Source organism: Saccopteryx bilineata, chromosome 4 (genome assembly GCF_036850765.1).
Source record: "Saccopteryx bilineata isolate mSacBil1 chromosome 4, mSacBil1_pri_phased_curated, whole genome shotgun sequence".
Lineage (NCBI taxonomy): Eukaryota > Metazoa > Chordata > Mammalia > Chiroptera > Emballonuridae > Saccopteryx > Saccopteryx bilineata.
Genome location: NC_089493.1, coordinates 81265774 through 81284470, shown reverse-complemented (window position 1 = coordinate 81284470; position 18697 = coordinate 81265774). Strand labels below are relative to the sequence as shown.

Genomic DNA, 18697 nt, shown 5'->3' with positions numbered 1-18697 from the left:
TGCCTCTGGCCCACAGTGAGCTCCTCTGTAGCCTCCCCAGCCCCGCCCTCACTTCTAAGTAGTCAACTTGCAGTTGCTAGCATGGCAAAACCTCTAGTCGAGGGGTCCCCAAACTTTTTACACAGGGAGCCAGTTCACTGTCCTTCAGACCGTTGGAGGGCCGGACTATAAAAAAAACTATGAACAAATCCCTGCACATATCTTATTTTCCATTCATGTTTTTTTTTTATTTTATTTATTTATTTATTTATTTTTTACAGAGACAGAGAGTGAGTCAGAGAGAGGGATAGACAGGGATAGACAGACAGGAAGAGAGAGAGATGAGAAGCATCAATCATTAGTTTTTCATTGCGCGTTGCAACACCTTAGTTGTTCATTGATTGCTCTCTCACATGTGCCTTGACCGCGGGCCTTCAGCAGACCCAGTAACCCCTTGCTGGAGCCAGCGTCCCTGGGTTCAAGTTGGTGGGTTTTTTCCTCAAACCAGATGAGCCCGCACTCACGCTGGCGACCTCAGGGTTCCGAACCCAGGTCCTCTGCATTGCAGTCCGATGCTCTATCCACTGCGCCACCGCCTGGTCAGGCTGCACATATCTTATTTTAAAGTAAAAAACCAAAACGGGAACAAACACAATATTTAAAATAAAGAACAAGTAAATTTAAATCAACAAACTGACCAGTATTTCAATGGGAACTATGCTCCTCTCACTGACCAGCAATGAAAGAGGTGCCCCTTCCGGAAGTGCGGCGGGGGGGCCGGATAAATGCCCTCAGGGGGCCGCATGTGGCCCGCGGGCCATAGTTTGGGACCCCTGCTCTAGTCTCTCTACAAGGCTTCCTGGGTGATGGAAGGGAGAAGAGATAATTCTGCTTCTTTGTTACAATAAAATAAACTAAGGTCCAGGGAGTGGAAGTCATATCTCAGCTCAAGGAATGGTGATCAATGAATCTAGCTTCTTCCTCTTTTGTCTGGACAGTGCTCTGGCTTCATCAAAGCAAAAGGCCCAGAGCTAGGAACTGTCATTGCTCTCCCTGCCTTCCAACCCTTCACAATGATCCCCTGCTAGTGCCCAGGAATCTTGATTCCTCTACAGTATGGAGTAGGGGGAAGGGAGAAAGAAGAGGAGGAGTCAGTTTGGGGTGAGATTGGCACTGACCTCTGACTCTAATATTGTTCATTTGGCTTTCCACTGGAGCACTGCCATGGTAGTGGACATGGCCGCCCTGGGCACTTCCCTGGGAGAGAATCACAACCCAGGGCCCTGTGGGCCATATCACTGAGCAAGCTGAAGAAACAGAATACAAGAATGGGGGGGGGGTGCTGAGTGGGTTGCCCTGCTGACTTGACATGGAGCCTCAACCAGAATCTTCTCTTCCTAATAAATAGTCTTCTAACGACCATGTTATGATTTACTCTTAAAAGAGCCTGTCCTCCTTCACATCCAACCTGGCACTTAGGGGCCCAGTGGTTCCCTAGTTGTGAGAATGGGGTACCCAACCAGGCAGTCTCATAAGTTTGGTTCAGTTGTCCCTGTAGCATATGGTTTTGTAAGGCTACCCCCTCCTTTCCTTTTTACTCTGCTTCTTCCACCAAATGGCCCAACTGTGGCTCATCACCTCTATCCCATCGTATACACCCAGACCTGGTGGGCCATTCAGTTTCATCTCGCATGCCTCACTCTATAGATCAGAAGCCTTTAATGGATCCCTACTGTCCAGATGTATTTCTCACCATTCTGTGAACGTACATTCAACTTTCTAGCCTCCTTAACTTTGCATAGTTCCCCACTATCACTACTGCCACCCACCTGCCACACCCCCAGGTCAGTAATGTCTTGCTTCCAAGCCAGCTGAAGCTCCATCATCAACATGAAGCTTTCTCTAAAGCCCATTAGGAAATGAGAAGTTCTCTCTCTCCACACTGCCTTCTTCTCTACAGCTTATATCAACTATCACATGGGCCTGACCACACCCTACCCAGTCAGCACCAATTTATAGGCTGGCCTTTTATCTCTTCTAGGGCCTCAGGGCCCTACACGTCTAGATTCTCCCACCCACATCCCCTACTGACCTATGCCTTGCATAGAATGGCATTTGCACACACTTTAGGGACATCTATATTCCAAAAGCTTCTGGGTTATGACTCTCTTCCCAGCCCCAATCTGCAGCCAAGGCACCTCCTTGAATATACATTCAGCCTGCTCGCTGTGAATCCCTTTCTGCTAGTGCAAACCCTGCATCTGTCCACCCACCAACTCCCAGGCTTCTTACACTGCCCCTATCTGTTCTACTGCTATCACAGCCCTCTAGACAAGTCTGTCAACAAACCATTACACCTCCCCTCCTTCAGTCATTCCCTTTTGGAAGAGGCATTAAGTGCCCTGGACTGAGTGGCTACTGGGTACTTCCCAGGCCGAAGTGAAGCGATTACAAGAAAAGGAGCCGGGGATTCTCTGACTGTCTCCCCTACCCCCCCCCCCCACACACACACTATATATTCCACACTTGAATAACAGAATTGGGGATCCACGTCTGATAGGTGTATACTCAGGTCCAGGTCTAGATGACGTGAAAAGACCCAACTTGAGCAGATGCCTTGCCCCACTGCGGAAGAAAGGGTTTGCTGAATGGAGCCAAGAGAAATGTGGGACCAATGTCACCCGACCTGTCTAGCCGTCAGCGTCCTGTGCCGCGAAGTGCGGACGTGGAGCTGCTTCCTCTTTCCGACTGGAAAAGTCTGCATTTCAAGTTGTGAGGCTCTCTATACGGTGCTTGGGGTCGCGCTTCCTGGTTCCTTACGGGAAGACCGAAGCACCTCAGGAAGGAGCGATGTGCGGACTCCTAACAGAAGGCCGACTCCTAACAAAGGCTCTCAGATTTGGCCTCCTTAGAGGGGCCACACCACCAGCTTGGGGGTCTTCAAAACCGCGAGCCTCCAGCTCAGGCCAGCGGCGCCCCGGGAAACCTCTGTCCCCGCCTCTCGGTGCCGCGCCCACTGGCTGGGCTCCTCGCCGGCCCCGCCCAACAATCGCCCCGCCCAGAACCTACGCATGCGCAGGAGCCCGCCGCCGCGACCACTTCAGCACCAGTGCCGGGACAGCGGCACCGCCCACGGGCATGGACGGAGGTAGCTGCAGCAGCAGTAGCGGTCCGGCTCGCGGCCCGGTTGCGGAAAGGGAGCAGCGGACCGAGGGGGAGTCCGTGGCCCCTGATGGCAGCTCCCCGGACAGGTAGGGTGGACCACTCCACAGACCCAGCTCACAGACCTTCCCAGTACCCCAGCCCGAGGTATCCCCAATAGCCGCCATATATCGTCCCATTCATTCCTCAGCTCCTCTTAGAGCCCCTTCCAGCGCGCCTCCAAGCTCCCAGCCCCCTGGCCACGCCCTCATTCTTTCAAGTCAATTTTCTCTCTCCATGATACACCCTATTCTCAGTCCCCCATCGCCCTTACCGCCCAAGGTACATGTCCCACCCACTGTTCCTACCTTACCTCTCAGGCTCGGGGTACCCTGCTCCGGCTTCGGAGCCCACTCCTCAAGGCCCTGCCCCCGCGTCTTCTCAGTAAGCCCAAGCCTGCAGCGACCTCAGTCTGGGTTCCAGCTGGAGGGTGCGCGTGTATCGTAGATAAGAGGCTCTCCAAGGTGTGTGTTCTAGGGAGAGTAGACACTCAGGGGCCAGGCCAGAGCCTGTCTTTGTCCATCAATGTCAGTCTCTACTCTGCCCTGCATGGTCCAGTGCGCACATGTGGGCCAGAGTCTTCACATGTGGAAGCTACCTGCACTCACTGGAGGCACAAAGGTGGTGGGAAAATTCAGAAGCTCAGGCCTGGTCAGAACTGTCCCTGAAGGAGCCCCAGGATGGTGGGATCAGAGGAACATTTTGCAGCTGAGGGCCCAGATCTTGGTGCCTCTCCTCTCTTCTTCCACCATATGTGTGAGGGAGTAGCCCAGCCAGGTATCAATATGGTGCCATTTCTGTGCCCTGCTTGGTCTGCAGCCTCCAGAAGTCCTCCCCTGATATATATAACACTGCCTTTCTATCCTGCCTGGACTGAAATAAGAGACATTCTTTGGAGGCAAAAAGCAGAGGTGGACACATGGCTTCCAGATTGCTCCAGTTAAAATGTACATTCTGTACCTTAGAGCAAGAGGAGGCCCCACAAGTGAAGAGAGATGTTTTCTTCCCTTTATTATTAACACGTCAGCCTGGACAGATTTAGCCACCTCTCATCTGAAAGGCATAGAGATTTATTCAAAGAGGTGAGACACAGGACAGATGTGTTCCCTAGATCAAGGTCTGTCTGGAACTATAGACACCCCAAAGAGCCAGGGGTGGACAGGGCAGAGCAGGGGCCTGGGGCCAGAAGCCTCCTTTGAAGGGGCTGGAGACTCATTTTGTGCCTTGGATATTTTTCCAAGGATCAACCTTGTATGGTCTGTCCACTTCCCCTGCACCGGAGGGCCATTCTCAGGTACAGGGACCACTTGCTGTCCTCCAACAACTCCCTAGAACCTCTGGCCCCTGTCTGCACTTCACCAGAGACCCTGGATACTAATCAGCAAAGGAACTCAGTTCATTTCAGGAACAACAAATATGCTCCTGCTAAGCTAAGTAGAACTCTGGGGATAGATATACAGTGAATATCATGGCATGTACATACATGTGTGTGCACATACACACACACAGTCTTTTACTAACGCATTGAATACAGAGAAATTTGAAATAGTTTATTCTTTGTGTTTTTTAAAATTACATTTTTATTTTCCTAGTGTGAGCTGCTTCCCCATCTGTCCTGGCCACTCTGCAGGATCACATGGATGTCCATATGAGGGAAGGTTAATGCATGTGTACACTGCCTCTAATGAGGCTTCCAAGTGGGGACTCTATGTCTGGGGCTGTCGGCTAGGCTGTCACCCTGACTGCTATGACTTTGACCTCTGAAGGAGGCCTGCATCACTACTTTCCATCCCCCTGCCTGCCCACCTCAGTCACTTGGCTCACAGGCCAGCAGGCCCAGGCAGAGAGCCCAGGAAGTTGCTCATCCCAATCAGACCCATGGAACTGAGAGGGTGAGAATGAAAGCCCCCTTGGGAGGCAAGGCTTAGAGTACTTAACTCATATTATTACTAGGTCTCCTGAGAACAGAGGGCAGAAGGGGCTGGCAGGAGAAAGCTTTTATTCTGAGAAGATTTTTGGCTGTTCTCCTTGAAAGAGTTGAGACAAAGACCTGGTCCTACAGCAGTCAGAATGTGGAGGGTTTCAAATTCTACCATGTTGACAATGATAGGAACAGTCAAAAAGGGTGAGATTTGGGAACAGCTGATGTCAGGTTCCTGGAGAGGGAAAGAAGGGGTTAAAAGGAAGGAGATGGGGCCCTGGCCGGCTGGCTCAGTGGTAGAGTGTTGGCCCCACTTGTAGAAGTCCTGGGTTCAATTCCCGGCCAGGGCACACAGGAGAAGCGCTCATCTGTTTCTCCACCCTTCCCCCTCTCCTTCCTCTCTGTCTCTCTCTTCCCCTCCTGCAGCCAAGGCTCCACTGGAGCAAAATTGGCCCGGGTGCTAAGGATGGATCCATGGCCCCCACCTCAGGCACTAGAATGGCTCCGGTTGCAACAGAGCAATGCCACAGACAGCAGAGCATGGCTCCCTAGTGGGCATGCCGAGTGGATCCCGGTTGGGCACATGGGGGAGTCTGTCTGCCTCCCTGCTTCTCACTTCAGAAAAATACAAAAAAAAGGGGGTGGGGAGATGGGACCAGGAAGACCCCAATAGAAACAAACCAGTGGTAGAGGCTAGAATCCCCCTTGAACAGAAGCCACCTCGGCAAGGGGTTAGGATTATGAGGTTTGGTGGACTGGTTAAGGGAGAGTGCTCATGTTCTCCTGCAGCATGCCCTGGAGTGCTGGCTTTCCTTAATGAAAAAGAAACTGACACTCCAAGTCGGAGCTTGGCTCCTAGGACAAGTCCAGTGCTCCATGAGTGCTTTAAGGCCACAAAAGTTGGAACAGGCTCCCGAGTTAACCCATCCTCCTGACCCCTGGAAGGCAGGCCCTGCTCTAAAGAGAGAGACCAAGGCTAACAGGTCATCTTCAGGATCTAACCCAGACCAAGCACAGTGCCCAGAATGTGGTAGGTGCTTTAAAAGTACCTGCAGAATAATAATTTTAGAGAAGTAAGATGTCCACACTTATATACATAAACCCAGGTCATTTATCCAGCTTTCTTTTGGCCCATGGAGCTGGACCCATAAGGTCTTTTAACTGCCAGGACACTGGTTGCTATGTCATTAACTTTATGGAGTCATCTGAGTTCTTTATTTAGAACATTGGTCAAATTCCTATTTTTCTAAATGTTGAGTTAGTAAAAAAAAATAAGTATCAGTGATTTAAATCATGAGATAAAATTCTGGTGCAGCTTTTGGATGGCAAAAAGGAAAATATTTATAATTATATATGTAGTGAGATTCTCAAGGCATGAGAAGTTCTTAAGTAGAGATATATTGTCTGAGGTGCCTAAAGAGGTCAAATTGTAAAAATAAATATAGCATACTCCCTGTAGCACTGAGTGTGAGAAGGGGCAGGAGAGCAAATATGTGTTCCACGTGTCAGGTTCCATGCCAGGCACCTCACATAGGTTATGTCAGTTAATACAAACCTGGGAGGGATCATTCTTTCTTATCACACCTTCTCGCAACAGACTTGCATGCCAATGCCCCAAGAATTCTGTGTCTTTCCCAAGGTCCCAGAGCTAAAGGATGACAGAGCCAGGAGTACAACTCCACTGCTCCTCTATTTTATTCTCGCATAAGGATCAGTCTCCACAGACTGCTGTGCCAGCCAGCCAGACTTCTGGGAGGAAGAGGATGAGCTTGCCTGTTCTTTCTAGTTCCTCTGCGTGGTCTCTTGGCAGAACCCAGGCTCTGTGGGCCATGTCCACTTGCATCAGGACTCTGGCCCACAGCCCCTTCAGCAGTGCAGCAGGCAGGACTGGAAGCCAGGGCTTGTTTGGCGTACACCTGGCTCTCCCGTGACAGCTATGCAAGCTCTGACAGTCCGGGTGATCCATGGAGATGGAAGGAAAGAGACAGGGCTCTGCCAAGCCCGCCCAGCCCAGAGCTCCTGGGGAGCCCCTACTCTGTTCTGTGGCCACCTTCTCCTGTGCTAGGTGTGGCAATTCTGTCACAGGGGAGGGACGCCATCTACCTCGCACCCAAGGAGTGGGGCTGAGTCCCTACACAGAGTGCTGCCCTCATTGGTAATTCTGGAAGAGGAATCTATTTCTGACTCCTCCCTGGCAAGTTCCTTGGAAGCCCCAACTCCAGCTCCCAACTGTGCCTACCCTTGCAAAGCAAACTCTCTGTCCCACAGTTCAAAGTGGGACAGTTGGTGGAAGGGCAGCAGCTATTTCTGCCAAACTTTTCCTGACTACCCCCCAGCCCTGCAAAGGTTGGGCCCTCCTCTGGGATCCTTCAGCCCTCTGTGACCTCTCCTGTCACAACACTCAACATATTAGACTGTCTATATACCCCACCTACTATAAGTGCCTAGAGAACAAGAACTGAGCCTTCTTTATCCTAACATAACATCACTATTAGCAACCCATCTGGTACTCAGTATTCACTCAGCACACATTCCCTGGGCGCCTTCTGTGTGCAAAGCGCTGCTGAAGGTGTGAGGATGGAGAGATGAAGTAGTCTCCTGCTCTCCCAGAACTCATTCTATATGAGAGATAAGCAAAGAACGTGACAGCTATAAAATATAATGTTCAGCTGTGGCAAATGCTCTGAAAAAATATAAAACAGGTAGGGGACGAAGAACTAGTGGGTGATTATTTAGAGAGGGTAGTCATGGACACTTCTCTTAGAAGATAATAGTTGAATTGAGAACAGAATAAAGAGAAAGTGTGAGCCATGCAATTATCTGGGAGATAAGTAATTATCTGTGGAAACAAGAGTGCAGCAGGTGCTCAATAAATATCCAACAAGAGAATGAACCAATGACTGTAGCAGAAAGAGCACAAAACTGAAAGTCAGAATTGGGTTCAAGGCCCAGCTTTTCACATCTCACTGAACCTTAGTTTTCAAATCTATAAACAAGAAAAGTATCTCCCTGTAGGTTTTTTTTTCCGAAGCTGGAAACAGGGAGGCAGTCAGACAGGCTCCCGCATGCGCCCGACCGGGATCCACCCGGCATGCCCACCAGGGGGCGATGCTCTGCCCCTCTGGGGCGTTGCTCTCTTGCATCCAGAGCCATTCTAGCGCCTGAGGCAGAGGCCACAGAGCCATCCTCAGCGCCCGGGCCATCTTTGCTCCAATGGAGACTTGGCTGCAGGAGGGGAAGAGAGAGACAGAGAGGAAGGAGAGGGGGAGGGGTGGAGAAGCAGATGGGCGTTTCTCCTGGCCGGGAATCGAACCCAGGACTCCTGCACGCCAGGCCAATGCTCTACCACTGAGCCAACGGCCAGGGCCCCTGTAGGTTTTTGTAAGGAGTAAATTAGATCATACATGTAAAAGCACATTCATTGCCTAGCACAGTGTCTGGTGTGCAGCAGGCTGCCAATAATGTTGTTTTTTGTTTTGTTTTTTAGTGCATGATAGATGAGTAAATGAGACAATGGGCCCCAAGAGATAGGTTGAGGATGTAGATTCACAGGTCCCACCCTCCTTGACTCTCCTCCAGGACTAGCAGTAGAAAAATCTCAATCTCACCAGTGTGCCCCACCCAGTCTTCCCTGCATCTTCTCTCCCCAGGTCCCAGAGCAAGGCTGTGGCCCCTGAGGCAAGCCCAGAAAGAAGCTCCTCCCTCCACAGCTGCCCCCTTGAGGACCCTTCCAGTTCTTCAGGACATCCACCAGCAACTTCCACCCTCCAGCCTGGGGACCCCTCCAGCCCCTTGGCCCCTGCCAACTTCACTTATGCCCGGGCACCACAGGAATGCCAGGGGGGCAGTTCCCTGCCAGGCCTTGGGGACCGGGCTGCTTTGTGCTCCCATGGTTCCAGCCTCAGCCCTTCTCCAGCACCCTCACAGCATGATCGGGCCTGGAAGCCACCATCTGTGCAGCACCATGTGGTCAGCATCAGGTAAGGGGGGGCCCAGCAGCCTGCCAGCTGCCAATGGGAAGTAGGATAGACCTAAAAGGGGGGCCCAAACCCTGGGCTCTGGACTCCATCATTAGGAGGCAGCCCAGGACTTCCCCTGACTCTGATGAAGGAGGCAGCCTGGATAAAGGAGGAAGTAAGGGTTGTAGCTGTGGTGTGGGAAAGTCTAAAAGAGTTAATACTATCTTCCTCTATCCCCCAACCCTCACCTCCCACACTATAAGAGGACTATGACAAGCAAGTGTCTTTTCTTCTATTTCACAGGCAGGAACAGGCCTTCCGGATGCCGAAGAGGTAGGCCTAGGCCTTCATTTGACCCCTAGGGTGACCAGGCTATGCCCAGTATAGCCCCACCAGCCCTTCTCACTGACGCTAAGCTCATTCAGTCCCTGCTACCACACCCAACACCAATTCATGCAGGCTCTCTTCCTCTTTCCCAGCTATTCCCAGCTGATTGCTGAGTGGCCAGTGGCAGTGCTCCTGCTGTGTCTAGCTGTTATTGTTCTCTGTACCCTGGCTGGACTCTTGGGGGGCCACCTGCCTGATTTCTCCAAGCCCTTGCTGGTAAGGGGCCAAGGGGAGGGAGGGAGTACCCAGGCCTGGCCACCTGAGCTCAGTCTGGGGCAACAAGTTGGAGTGGCTCACCTGGGGGTGGGGTGGCAGTGGCGGGCTCTCAGCCTCGAGAGAGAGTTGGGAAGACAGTATAGAGATGATAACCCCGTTCAACAATTCAGGCAGGCAAGCTGGCCTTCCCTGCCCCAGGGACCCAACAGGCAGAGCTGAGAAGGACCAGATGAAAAGCCCTGTCTCCTGCTTGCCTCATCTTCTCAGCCCTTCTCCCCACAGGGCTTTGAGCCTCGGGACACAGACATTGGTCGTAAGCTAGTAGTCTGGAGAGCACTGCAAACCCTCACAGGCCCCAGGAAGCTGCTTTCCCTTTCCCCAGACCTTGAGCTGAACAGGTAATGGGTTCCCATCTTTGCACATGACTTGGGGGGGGTGGTGAGAAAGAAAATGTGGTCTCTAGGGAGAAGCCATTAGGTGACCTCCATAAAGGCAGGTCAGAGGGGCTTTCTGGGGGGTTCTGGGGAATAGTGTCTGTCCTCCTCTGGGCAACCCACCCCTTGATGGTTCCTGACACTGGTTTTCTCTATACCTTAGCTCAAACACCCACACCACTCTGAGCCCTGCATCCTGGAGTAGTGCCCAGAAGAGCATGGTCTGGCCCCAGAGGATGGTGAAGCCACTGGAAGAAAGAGGGCAAGAGAGCTTCTTCTGTGGCCCTCCTGGTAAGCTTCAGCTGGGCCAGTTCCTGGCTTTAATGCTGGTACCCACCCCTAGTAGAACAGAAGGGCCCAGGAGAATAAATTTGGGCACACAGAAAGGGAAGGAGGCCAGCTGGCCACATTCTAGCCAAGAAAGATGGGTTACATCTGCGAAGGTAAGGCAGGTCTCAGATGCTCTAGCCAAGTAGGGTCAAGCTGGGTATGTATGGGGCACAGGAGCTGGGATGCAGGCCCAGGATGAGGCAGCCAGGGACAGGTTTTAGGTTCCTGAGAATCTGAACCTCAGGTGGCCCTGGGTAAGAATCTTCCCTGAGCTCTGGGGGGTGTGTTGCAGAGAAGAGCTATGCACAGCTGGTGTTCATGTCCACCTCAGCGGGCAGCCTGTGGAACCTACATGCCATCCACTCCATGTGTCGCATGGAGCAGGATCAGGTGAGCTGATGGGAGGGGGGTAACAGGGGCTGTGCGGGTGGGCTGGAGGGGAACCAGGACACTAAGAACCTGATTCCAAGGAAATACTGCTGAGCCAGGACTGCCAGTGTGGACTGGGAAAGAGCATTCCCTGCTTAGAAAATTATTGCAATGCTGCTGAGAGGCTCCAGGTTGGAGTGGGGAAAGAAGAGTCAGTTGTTCTCAGAAGAGCCCAAATACAAATGTTGGAAGACAGACCATGCAGAGCCTGGGGATTTCCTAAATGTCCTGTAAAGGAGCCTCAAGAACTATTGAGGAGTCCCTGGCCCCATGTTCCCAGCCCTCATCAATCCAAGCAGTCTCAATGCAATCTTGCTAAATAGACAACCACACACCATAACATCTGCAGAAAGTTTTGCTGCTGAAAACAGGGTGAACACCACAAAGTAGCCTAAGCCACTCACTTCACACAAAAGTACCCAAAGTACCAAAAGACACGTTAAGAACATGTGCTCTGGAATCAGATGCCTGCTTTCAAGGCCAGCATGAATACTCCCTAGTTGAATTCAGACTGCTGAATTCAAGTACCAAGTACCCTCTCTCAAGCTGTGTGACTTCAAGCATGGTCCTTAACCGCTCAGTGCCTCATTTTTTTACACATGAATGGGGATAAGAATGATACTTTCCTCATAAGGATGTTGTGACAATTAAGATAAAAAAAACTAAACTATAATATAATGACTGGCACTAGTAATCTCTCAATAAATGCTACTATTGTCACCATAATCTCAGATCCAAGGCCATAGATTCAGTTGGTAGCAGAACAGAGTCTGGTTCCCAGATAGGTGCTCTCTGTAACCTCACCAGCTGTTGTGATGTCAACAGCAGGTGGGACAGAAAAGGAGGCATGAGGTCTAAAAAAGAAGCAGCCCTGTGCCTCAAAGAGATTAAGTAGTCTAGTAGATGAGGGAGGGGGTTAGGGTTTGGCAGTGACCCTAATCCTGGAATGTTTTTACCTCTGTTTTTCTTACCATTTGCTTCCAGTTCCCTGGACCTTCAGTCCTGTTCCATCAGTGGCTTTCACTTCCCTTCCTAATCCTGGCTCAGGAAGTGTAGAATTGGGTTGTGTGACCTGCAGGGGCCCTTAGAACAGGACCTTTCAGACTGGGGCCTAGGCAGCATCCCTGAGGCTCCTCTTTGACGGAGACAAGATGTAACAGCTCCGATGCCTGGCTCAGGAGCCAAAGGCAGCTCTGAGACAAGCCATTTCTGCTGGGTTGTTGGAATACCCCTCTGCCTTTGCCCTGAAGCCTGAAAGGAGGTGAGAGGGCCTTGGACAGGGCTGGGGAAACCTGAGCCCTGCACTGCCCTTGAGCTCTCTCCTGCTGTCTGTGCCCTACAGATCCGCTCCCACACCCACTTTGGGGCTCTGTGCCAGCGTACAGCAACCAACGAATGCTGCCCCAGCTGGTCTCTGGGCAACTATGTGGCCGTGCTCTCCAACCGCTCCTCCTGCCTGGACACTACTCAAGCAGACGCAGCCCACACACTGGCCCTGCTTCGGGCCTGTGCCCTCTACTACCACCGTGGTGTCCTGGTGCCATCTTGTCTAGGACCAGGACAGGACAAGCCCCCACGCTGTGCCCAGGTTCCCACCAAGTGCTCTCAGAGCAGTGCCATCTACCAACTTTTGCACTTCCTGCTGGACAGGGACTTTCTGAGTCCCCAGACTGCTGACTACCAGGTGCCCTCCCTCAAGTACAGCCTGCTCTTCCTGCCCACTCCAAAGGGTGCCTCCATGATGGGCATCTACCTGGACCGCCTAGCCACCCCCTGGGGGCTCTCTGACAATTACACATCCATCACTGGCATGGACCTGGGCCTCAAGCAGGAGCTGCTGAGGCACTACCTGGCCCAGGATACGGTGTACCCCTTGCTGGCCCTGGCTGCCATCTTCCTCAGCATCGCCCTTTACCTGCGCTCCCTCTTCCTCACGCTCATGGTGTTGCTAGGGTTGCTGGGCTCCCTGCTGGTGGCCTTCTTTCTTTACCGAATAGCCTTCCGCATGGCCTACTTCCCCTTCGTCAATCTGGCGGCCCTTGTCCTGCTCAGCAGCGTCTGCACCAACCACACCCTCATCTTCTTCGACCTCTGGCGCCTCAGCAAGAGCCAGCTGCCCTCCGCGGGGCTGGCGCAGCGCGTGGGCCGCACCATGCACCACTTCGGCTACCTGCTGCTGGTCTCCGGCCTCACGACCAGCGCCGCCTTCTACGCCAGCTACCTGAGCCGCCTCCCGGCCGTGCGCTGCTTCGCCCTCTACATGGGCACGGCTGTGTTGGCGCATCTGGCTCTCACGCTGGCCTGGCTGCCCTCCTCGGCGGTGCTCCACGAGCGCTACCTGGCGCGCGGCTGTGCGGCCCGGGCGCAGGGCCTGTGGGCCGGCAGCGCGCCCCGGCGGCTGGCGCTGGCGCTGCACCGGCGGCTCCGCGGTCTTCGCAGGGCGGCGGCCGGCACTTCACGCCTGCTCTTCCAGCGCCTCCTGCCCTGCGGCGTCATCAAGTTCCGCTACATCTGGATCTGCTGGTTTGCCGCGCTGGCTGCAGGGGGCGCTTACATCGCCGGCGTGAGCCCGCGCCTGCGGCTGCCCACCCTGCCGCCGCCACGCGGCCAGGTCTTCCGGCCCAGCCACCCCTTCGAGCGCTTTGACGCGGAGTACCGCCAGCAGTTCCTGTTTGAGCGGCTGCCTGAGGGTGAGGGTAGCCACTTGCCGGTAATCTTGGTTTGGGGCATCCTGCCTGTGGACACTGGGGACCCCCTGGACCCTCGCAGCAACAGCTCTCTGGTAAGTGACCCTGCCTTCTCCGCCAGCAGTCCTGAGGCTCAGCGCTGGCTGCTGGCACTCTGCCACGGAGCTCGGAATCAGAGTTTCTTTGGTGCTCAGCCAGAGGGCTGGCCCACATTGTGCTTCATGGAGGCCCTCCAGCACTGGATGGAGAGCCCCAGTTGTGCTCGTCTGGGGCCTAGCCTCTGCTGTGGCCACTCAGGCTTCCCCTGGGCACCCCAGTTTTTCCTGCACTGCCTCAAGATGATGACTCTGGAGCAAGGCCCAAATAGCACCTGGGACCTGGGACCCCGCTTCAACACCCAGGGCAGCCTGACTGCCCTGGTCCTCCAGTTCCAGACCAACTTCCAGTATAGTCCAGACTATAGCCAGGCCCACCACTTCTACACTGAGGTCAGCCTCTGGCTGACAGCGGAGCTGGGCACAGCACCTCCTGGCCTTCGCCAGGGTTGGTTCACTAGTCATCTGGAACTATACAGCCTGCAGCACAGCCTGAGCACCGAGCCTGCTCTGGTGCTGGGCCTGGCTCTGGCGCTGGCCTTTGCCACGCTGCTGCTGGGCACCTGGAACGTTCCACTTAGCCTGTTCTCTGTGGCAGCTGTGGCAGGCACAGTGCTCCTCACCGTGGGGCTCCTGGTTCTACTTGAGTGGCAGCTCAACACTGCCGAGGCTCTCTTTCTCTCCGCCTCTGTTGGCCTCTCGGTAGATTTTACTGTCAACTACTGTATCTCCTATCACCTGTGTCCTCACCCGGACCGCCTGAGCCGTGTGGCCTTCTCACTGCGCCAGACCAGCTGTGCCACAGCTGTGGGGGCTGCAGCCCTGTTTGCGGCTGGTGTGCTCATGCTGCCTGCCACTGTGCTGCTCTATCGGAAGCTGGGCATTGTCCTCATGATGGTCAAGTGTGTCAGCTGTGGTTTTGCCAGCTTCTTCTTCCAGTCTCTCTGCTGTTTTTTCGGACCAGAGAAGAACTGTGGGCAAATCCTCTGGCCCTGTGCCCACCTGCCGTGGGATGCCGGAACTGGGAAGCCAGGTGGGGAGAAGGCAGGCCGCCCACGACCAGGGCCAGTAGGAGGGCCGCCCGGGTCCAGCTCAGAGCAGTATGAGCTACAGCCCCTGGCAAGGCGCCGGAGCCCCAGCTTTGACACCAGCACAGCCACCAGCAAGCTGTCCCACAGGCCCTCAGTGCTCTCTGAGGATCTACAACTGCACGATGGCCCCTGCTGTCCCCGGCCCCCACTGGCCTCTGCCTCCCCAAGGGAGCTGTTCCTGGACCACCAGGCAGTCTTCAGCCAGTGCCCAGCCCTGCAGACCTCCTCCCCTTATAAGCAGGCTGGCCCTAGCCCCAAATCCCAAGCCAAGCAGGACTCCCAAGGGCAGAAGGCCGAGCCTGTGCAGGCCTCACCAGAATCCCCAGCCCACACCCCCAAGCCCAAGGCTGCAGAACTGCCTGATTGCCTCTGCTCCTCAGCCAGCACCCTGGAGGGGCTCAGCGTCTCTGATGAGACCTGCCTAAGCACCTCGGAGCCCAGTGCCCGTGTGCCAGATTCCATGGGTGCCTCCCCAGAGGACCTGGATGAAACTGAGCAGTCAGTACCTGGACGTGGCCAGCTGAATGGGAAGCGGGACACCCTGTGGCTGGCACTGAAGGAGACTGTGTACGATCCATCACTACCTGCCTCCCACCAGAGCAGCTCCTCCTGGAAGGGCCGTGGGGGCGCAGGGGATGGCAGCCCTGTGGTGCTGCCCAACAGCCAGCCAGATCTGCCAGATGTTTGGCTGCGCAGGCCCAGCACCCACACTTCAGGCTATAGTAGTTGAGGGAAGCCCAGGGAGGCTGGACCAGGTTGCAGAGCCTGTCAGGGATGACAAGGCAGGGGCAGCATCAGGCTGGAGCCTGATGGCATTTCCCCATGTCAGCATGGAGGTCTCACCCTCCTGCTATGGGTTTTAAACTCTGCCAGGTGTTCCAACTTCGGTCTAGGCTGCTGCTTACACCCCACATCTGGAGGATTCAGTGGGGAGGTTTTTGGAGAGAAATGCCAAGCTCTAATTGGGAACTGCTAAGGACTCCTGTGCCGCCACAGTGCCAAGCAGGACCCATCCTGGGATATCTCACCACGCAAGAGTCCTAGGGAACCTCAGCGGCCTTCTGGGTCTCACACCTTTCAGGGTCCTTATCAAGACACTTCCTTCTCTTTGGGGAGCTTCCCTGTGTCAGAATTGGGCTGGGGCCTCAGTCCTGGACTGCCCTGCCCCACTCACACACCCAGTCTGACCAGAAAACCATCAAGGCCAGGCAGAGATGGCAGGAGCAGGAAGGCTGGTCCGCCCCAGAGCTTCCCTATTATACTGCAGGCTGGTCCTTCATAGGAAGCTGCTGTGGCAGAGAAGAGTGGTCTCCCCTGTTAACAATCAGAATGCTTTCCATCCCTGCCTCCTTTTGGTTTACAGAACACTTTCATACCCATTGTCTCCTTGGAATCTCACTTTGCTGTGGGGTAGCCTGCAGTTGGCCAGGTTCTTTTGCCCCCAATTTATAGGTAAAAACATTGAAACTGAGTCAAGTTAAGTGATTTACCCAAAGTCATGTAGCTAATAAACAGCAGAGCAGTTTTCCACACCCATTCTACCACGGCAGCTCCCACTTTCCTCCTGGCCACCTGTCCCAAGGACATTTGTCAGTGGCTGTCCTGATCTTTTACCTTGAGCACCCTCCTGTGACCTGCCTTCTCAGATGTTTCTGAGTAAGCTCCCTTCTCTCTCTGCTTTGGGCCTCCGTCTCCAGAGAGCTATGCTCTGAGCAAGCCCGGAGTTCCTCCCCATCATCCCTGTGCGTCCTTCCAAATCCAGCCAACATGCCCACTGGCCATGGGGTATCCTGGCTAATCTGATCCCCAGGTTCAGAGTCAGAGGCATGCCTCTTCCATGGCCACAGTCTATGAAGAGCCCCTGCCAGGGGAGACACTGAGGGCAGCAGAGATGGAGCAAAATTCAGTTAAGGCAAGCACTCACAGCTGCCTTTTTTGGGACTATGTGGGTTGGAGCTGTTCACCAGGTCCTCAGCTTCCTAAGGACAGGTCTCTCTGGTGGCCATCAGCAGACCAAAGTCTGACTCCTCCACAGAGCAATGAGTCTCTCTGGAAGGTTTTGCCCATGTAAAAGCTCACAACACTCAAAGCATCAAGTTTACGGAATACCTACTATGCACATGGTACTACACGTGGCAGAGGTGTGGAAGGAAAATCGGCATCTTTTCTCCAGGAGCTTGCCCTCTAACTGGGAAAATAACTCACACATCTATGCAGGCATCAGTCGGTCTCTGAGGGGCATGTGCCCTTCACCATCAGTATTGCTGGAGCTCAAGTACCCAGGACTGGGTAAGCAGGAAGGCTTTCTAGAAGAGGAACAACTTGAGCTGGGCTTCAGAAGTCTCTTTCTCAGACTGAAAGGAACCTTAATGATCATTCATTCCAGCAGTTTTCAAACTTTGTATCCTCAGGACCCTTTCTTCAAAGAATTGTTGTATGGAAACACAGTATATAAAACAAATAAAAAGCAGTACTCTGGTGGGAGCTGGGTGGGGGAGTACAAAGCCAGCTCAGCCTCCCTTTCTTCTACGCCCCTCAGCAGGCCTCCTCAAGCTCCTGAAGGCTCCACCGAATGTGGCATGGAAAACCACTGATTCAGGCCATTTTCTAGATGAGCAGCACAGAGAGGAGGGGAGTTTTCTAGGGAAAGTCTGTGGCACAGCTGGAGATAAATCAAGGAGTATTTTGGTTTGGTTTTTTTTTCCCCTATATTGTTGTGACTTGCTTCCCACCCTAAGTAGCCCACGAAAAGTGGGACAGAAACGACAGAACCCCAAATGAGACATGGGAGTTGTGGAAGACACAGAAGACCATGGAAATACCTTGCAAAAAAAGTGAATCAAACCCATTTGACTCCTGACCCTGGGAAGGGAGGGTAGCAACTGGGATGTAACTTGGACCTGTCTCCATGGAGATCTGCGTGGACCTCTCCGCTTGTCCAAGCAGAATTCAGCCTCTCTGGCCGAGGGCAACTCATCGGGGTCTTGACTTCACTACACCCTGGACTGTGTCCTTCGGTTATCACACAGCCAGGCTGAGAGAGCCCTGGTCTCACCTGGGACAATTAGCCCTCAAGAGGGAGGACAGGTGAGCCCTTTCTCCTGAGCATGAACAGAAGTCTGGCCTTGAATCAGAAGAGAGTCCAGCATCTTAGTTGCTTCTCAGCAACTCACTAGGCTCCTTTGCCCCGTGTTGTGGAAGGGCAGTGGGGACCTGGACTGAAGGAAGCTGCTCCTCCACACCTGTTTCTGTGTCTTACAAGGAGAACATTAGTGTCTGGGACTGGAGCTCCAGAAACTTTGCCTGAATACAACCATTGACCTGTTAGAGCATGGGGTCGGGTTGGGGTGGGGGGTAATTGGGTTTTGGGCACACCTGAGGACCCTATCAGGGATTTCTGGATCTCATTCTTGCAGGTCATGGCCACACAACCCTATAGGAAGGCAGATGAGCCAGAGCAGCTTAGTTGCCAACTGGATTTGTTCTTTACGCTTCCAGGCCCAGAGGACTGGAAAAACCCAGTGGCAGTCAAAAACCTCACCTCACATCAAGAATGGCCCAGGCCAACAGCAGACCCCCCTCTAGCCTGCCTCTCTAGCCCCAGTTTTGGAAAGCAGGATTTAAATCATTTTCTATTACTTTTGACTTTAGCAGATCTATTTACCTTATTATTGTTATGGGTGGTTACGATGAGTCTGTGGCCGTGGGCACATGTTGGGAGAGGCTTAGAAACATGCTGTGAGGCAGGGGGAAACCAGTCAAAGCATTCACATTTGCTCTGGAAAATTCAAGAAATGGTTTCTTAACACTAAGACACTTTAAAATAGAACTATGTTAACAGGGACTTGAGAGTATTTCTCCTATTTGTGCCACAGATCCTTGAACTCACACTCAGAGTATGTATGCTGTGTTTTTAAATGTAACTTGGTATAGTTTGTTACTGTGGTACTTTGATGATAATGGTAGAC

The 18697-nt window shown here is 53.4% G+C and overlaps 1 protein-coding gene and 1 long non-coding RNA gene across 2 annotated transcripts in view; one reads left to right on the top strand and one right to left on the bottom strand.

Moving 5' to 3' along the window:
* Positions 1-355: 355 nt before the first annotated feature.
* LOC136335900 (uncharacterized) overlaps positions 356-18697 on the bottom strand; it is a 26066-nt gene continuing 7724 nt past the window's right edge. Inside the window, exons 3-4 of the long non-coding RNA XR_010731324.1 lie at positions 1158-1286; positions 356-594 (exon numbers count right to left, since the gene is read on the bottom strand). This is a non-coding gene — a long non-coding RNA (uncharacterized lncRNA). The remainder of the gene's footprint in view (positions 595-1157; positions 1287-18697) is intronic.
* Positions 3103-18039, top strand: DISP2 (dispatched RND transporter family member 2). The gene is made up of 8 exons (XM_066277102.1): positions 3103-3230; positions 8752-9081; positions 9364-9393; positions 9540-9663; positions 9946-10061; positions 10261-10388; positions 10720-10817; positions 12199-18039. Exons 1-8 carry the CDS (start codon positions 3118-3120, stop codon positions 15457-15459), a joined length of 4200 nt encoding a protein of 1399 aa, XP_066133199.1. The 5' UTR covers positions 3103-3117; the 3' UTR covers positions 15460-18039.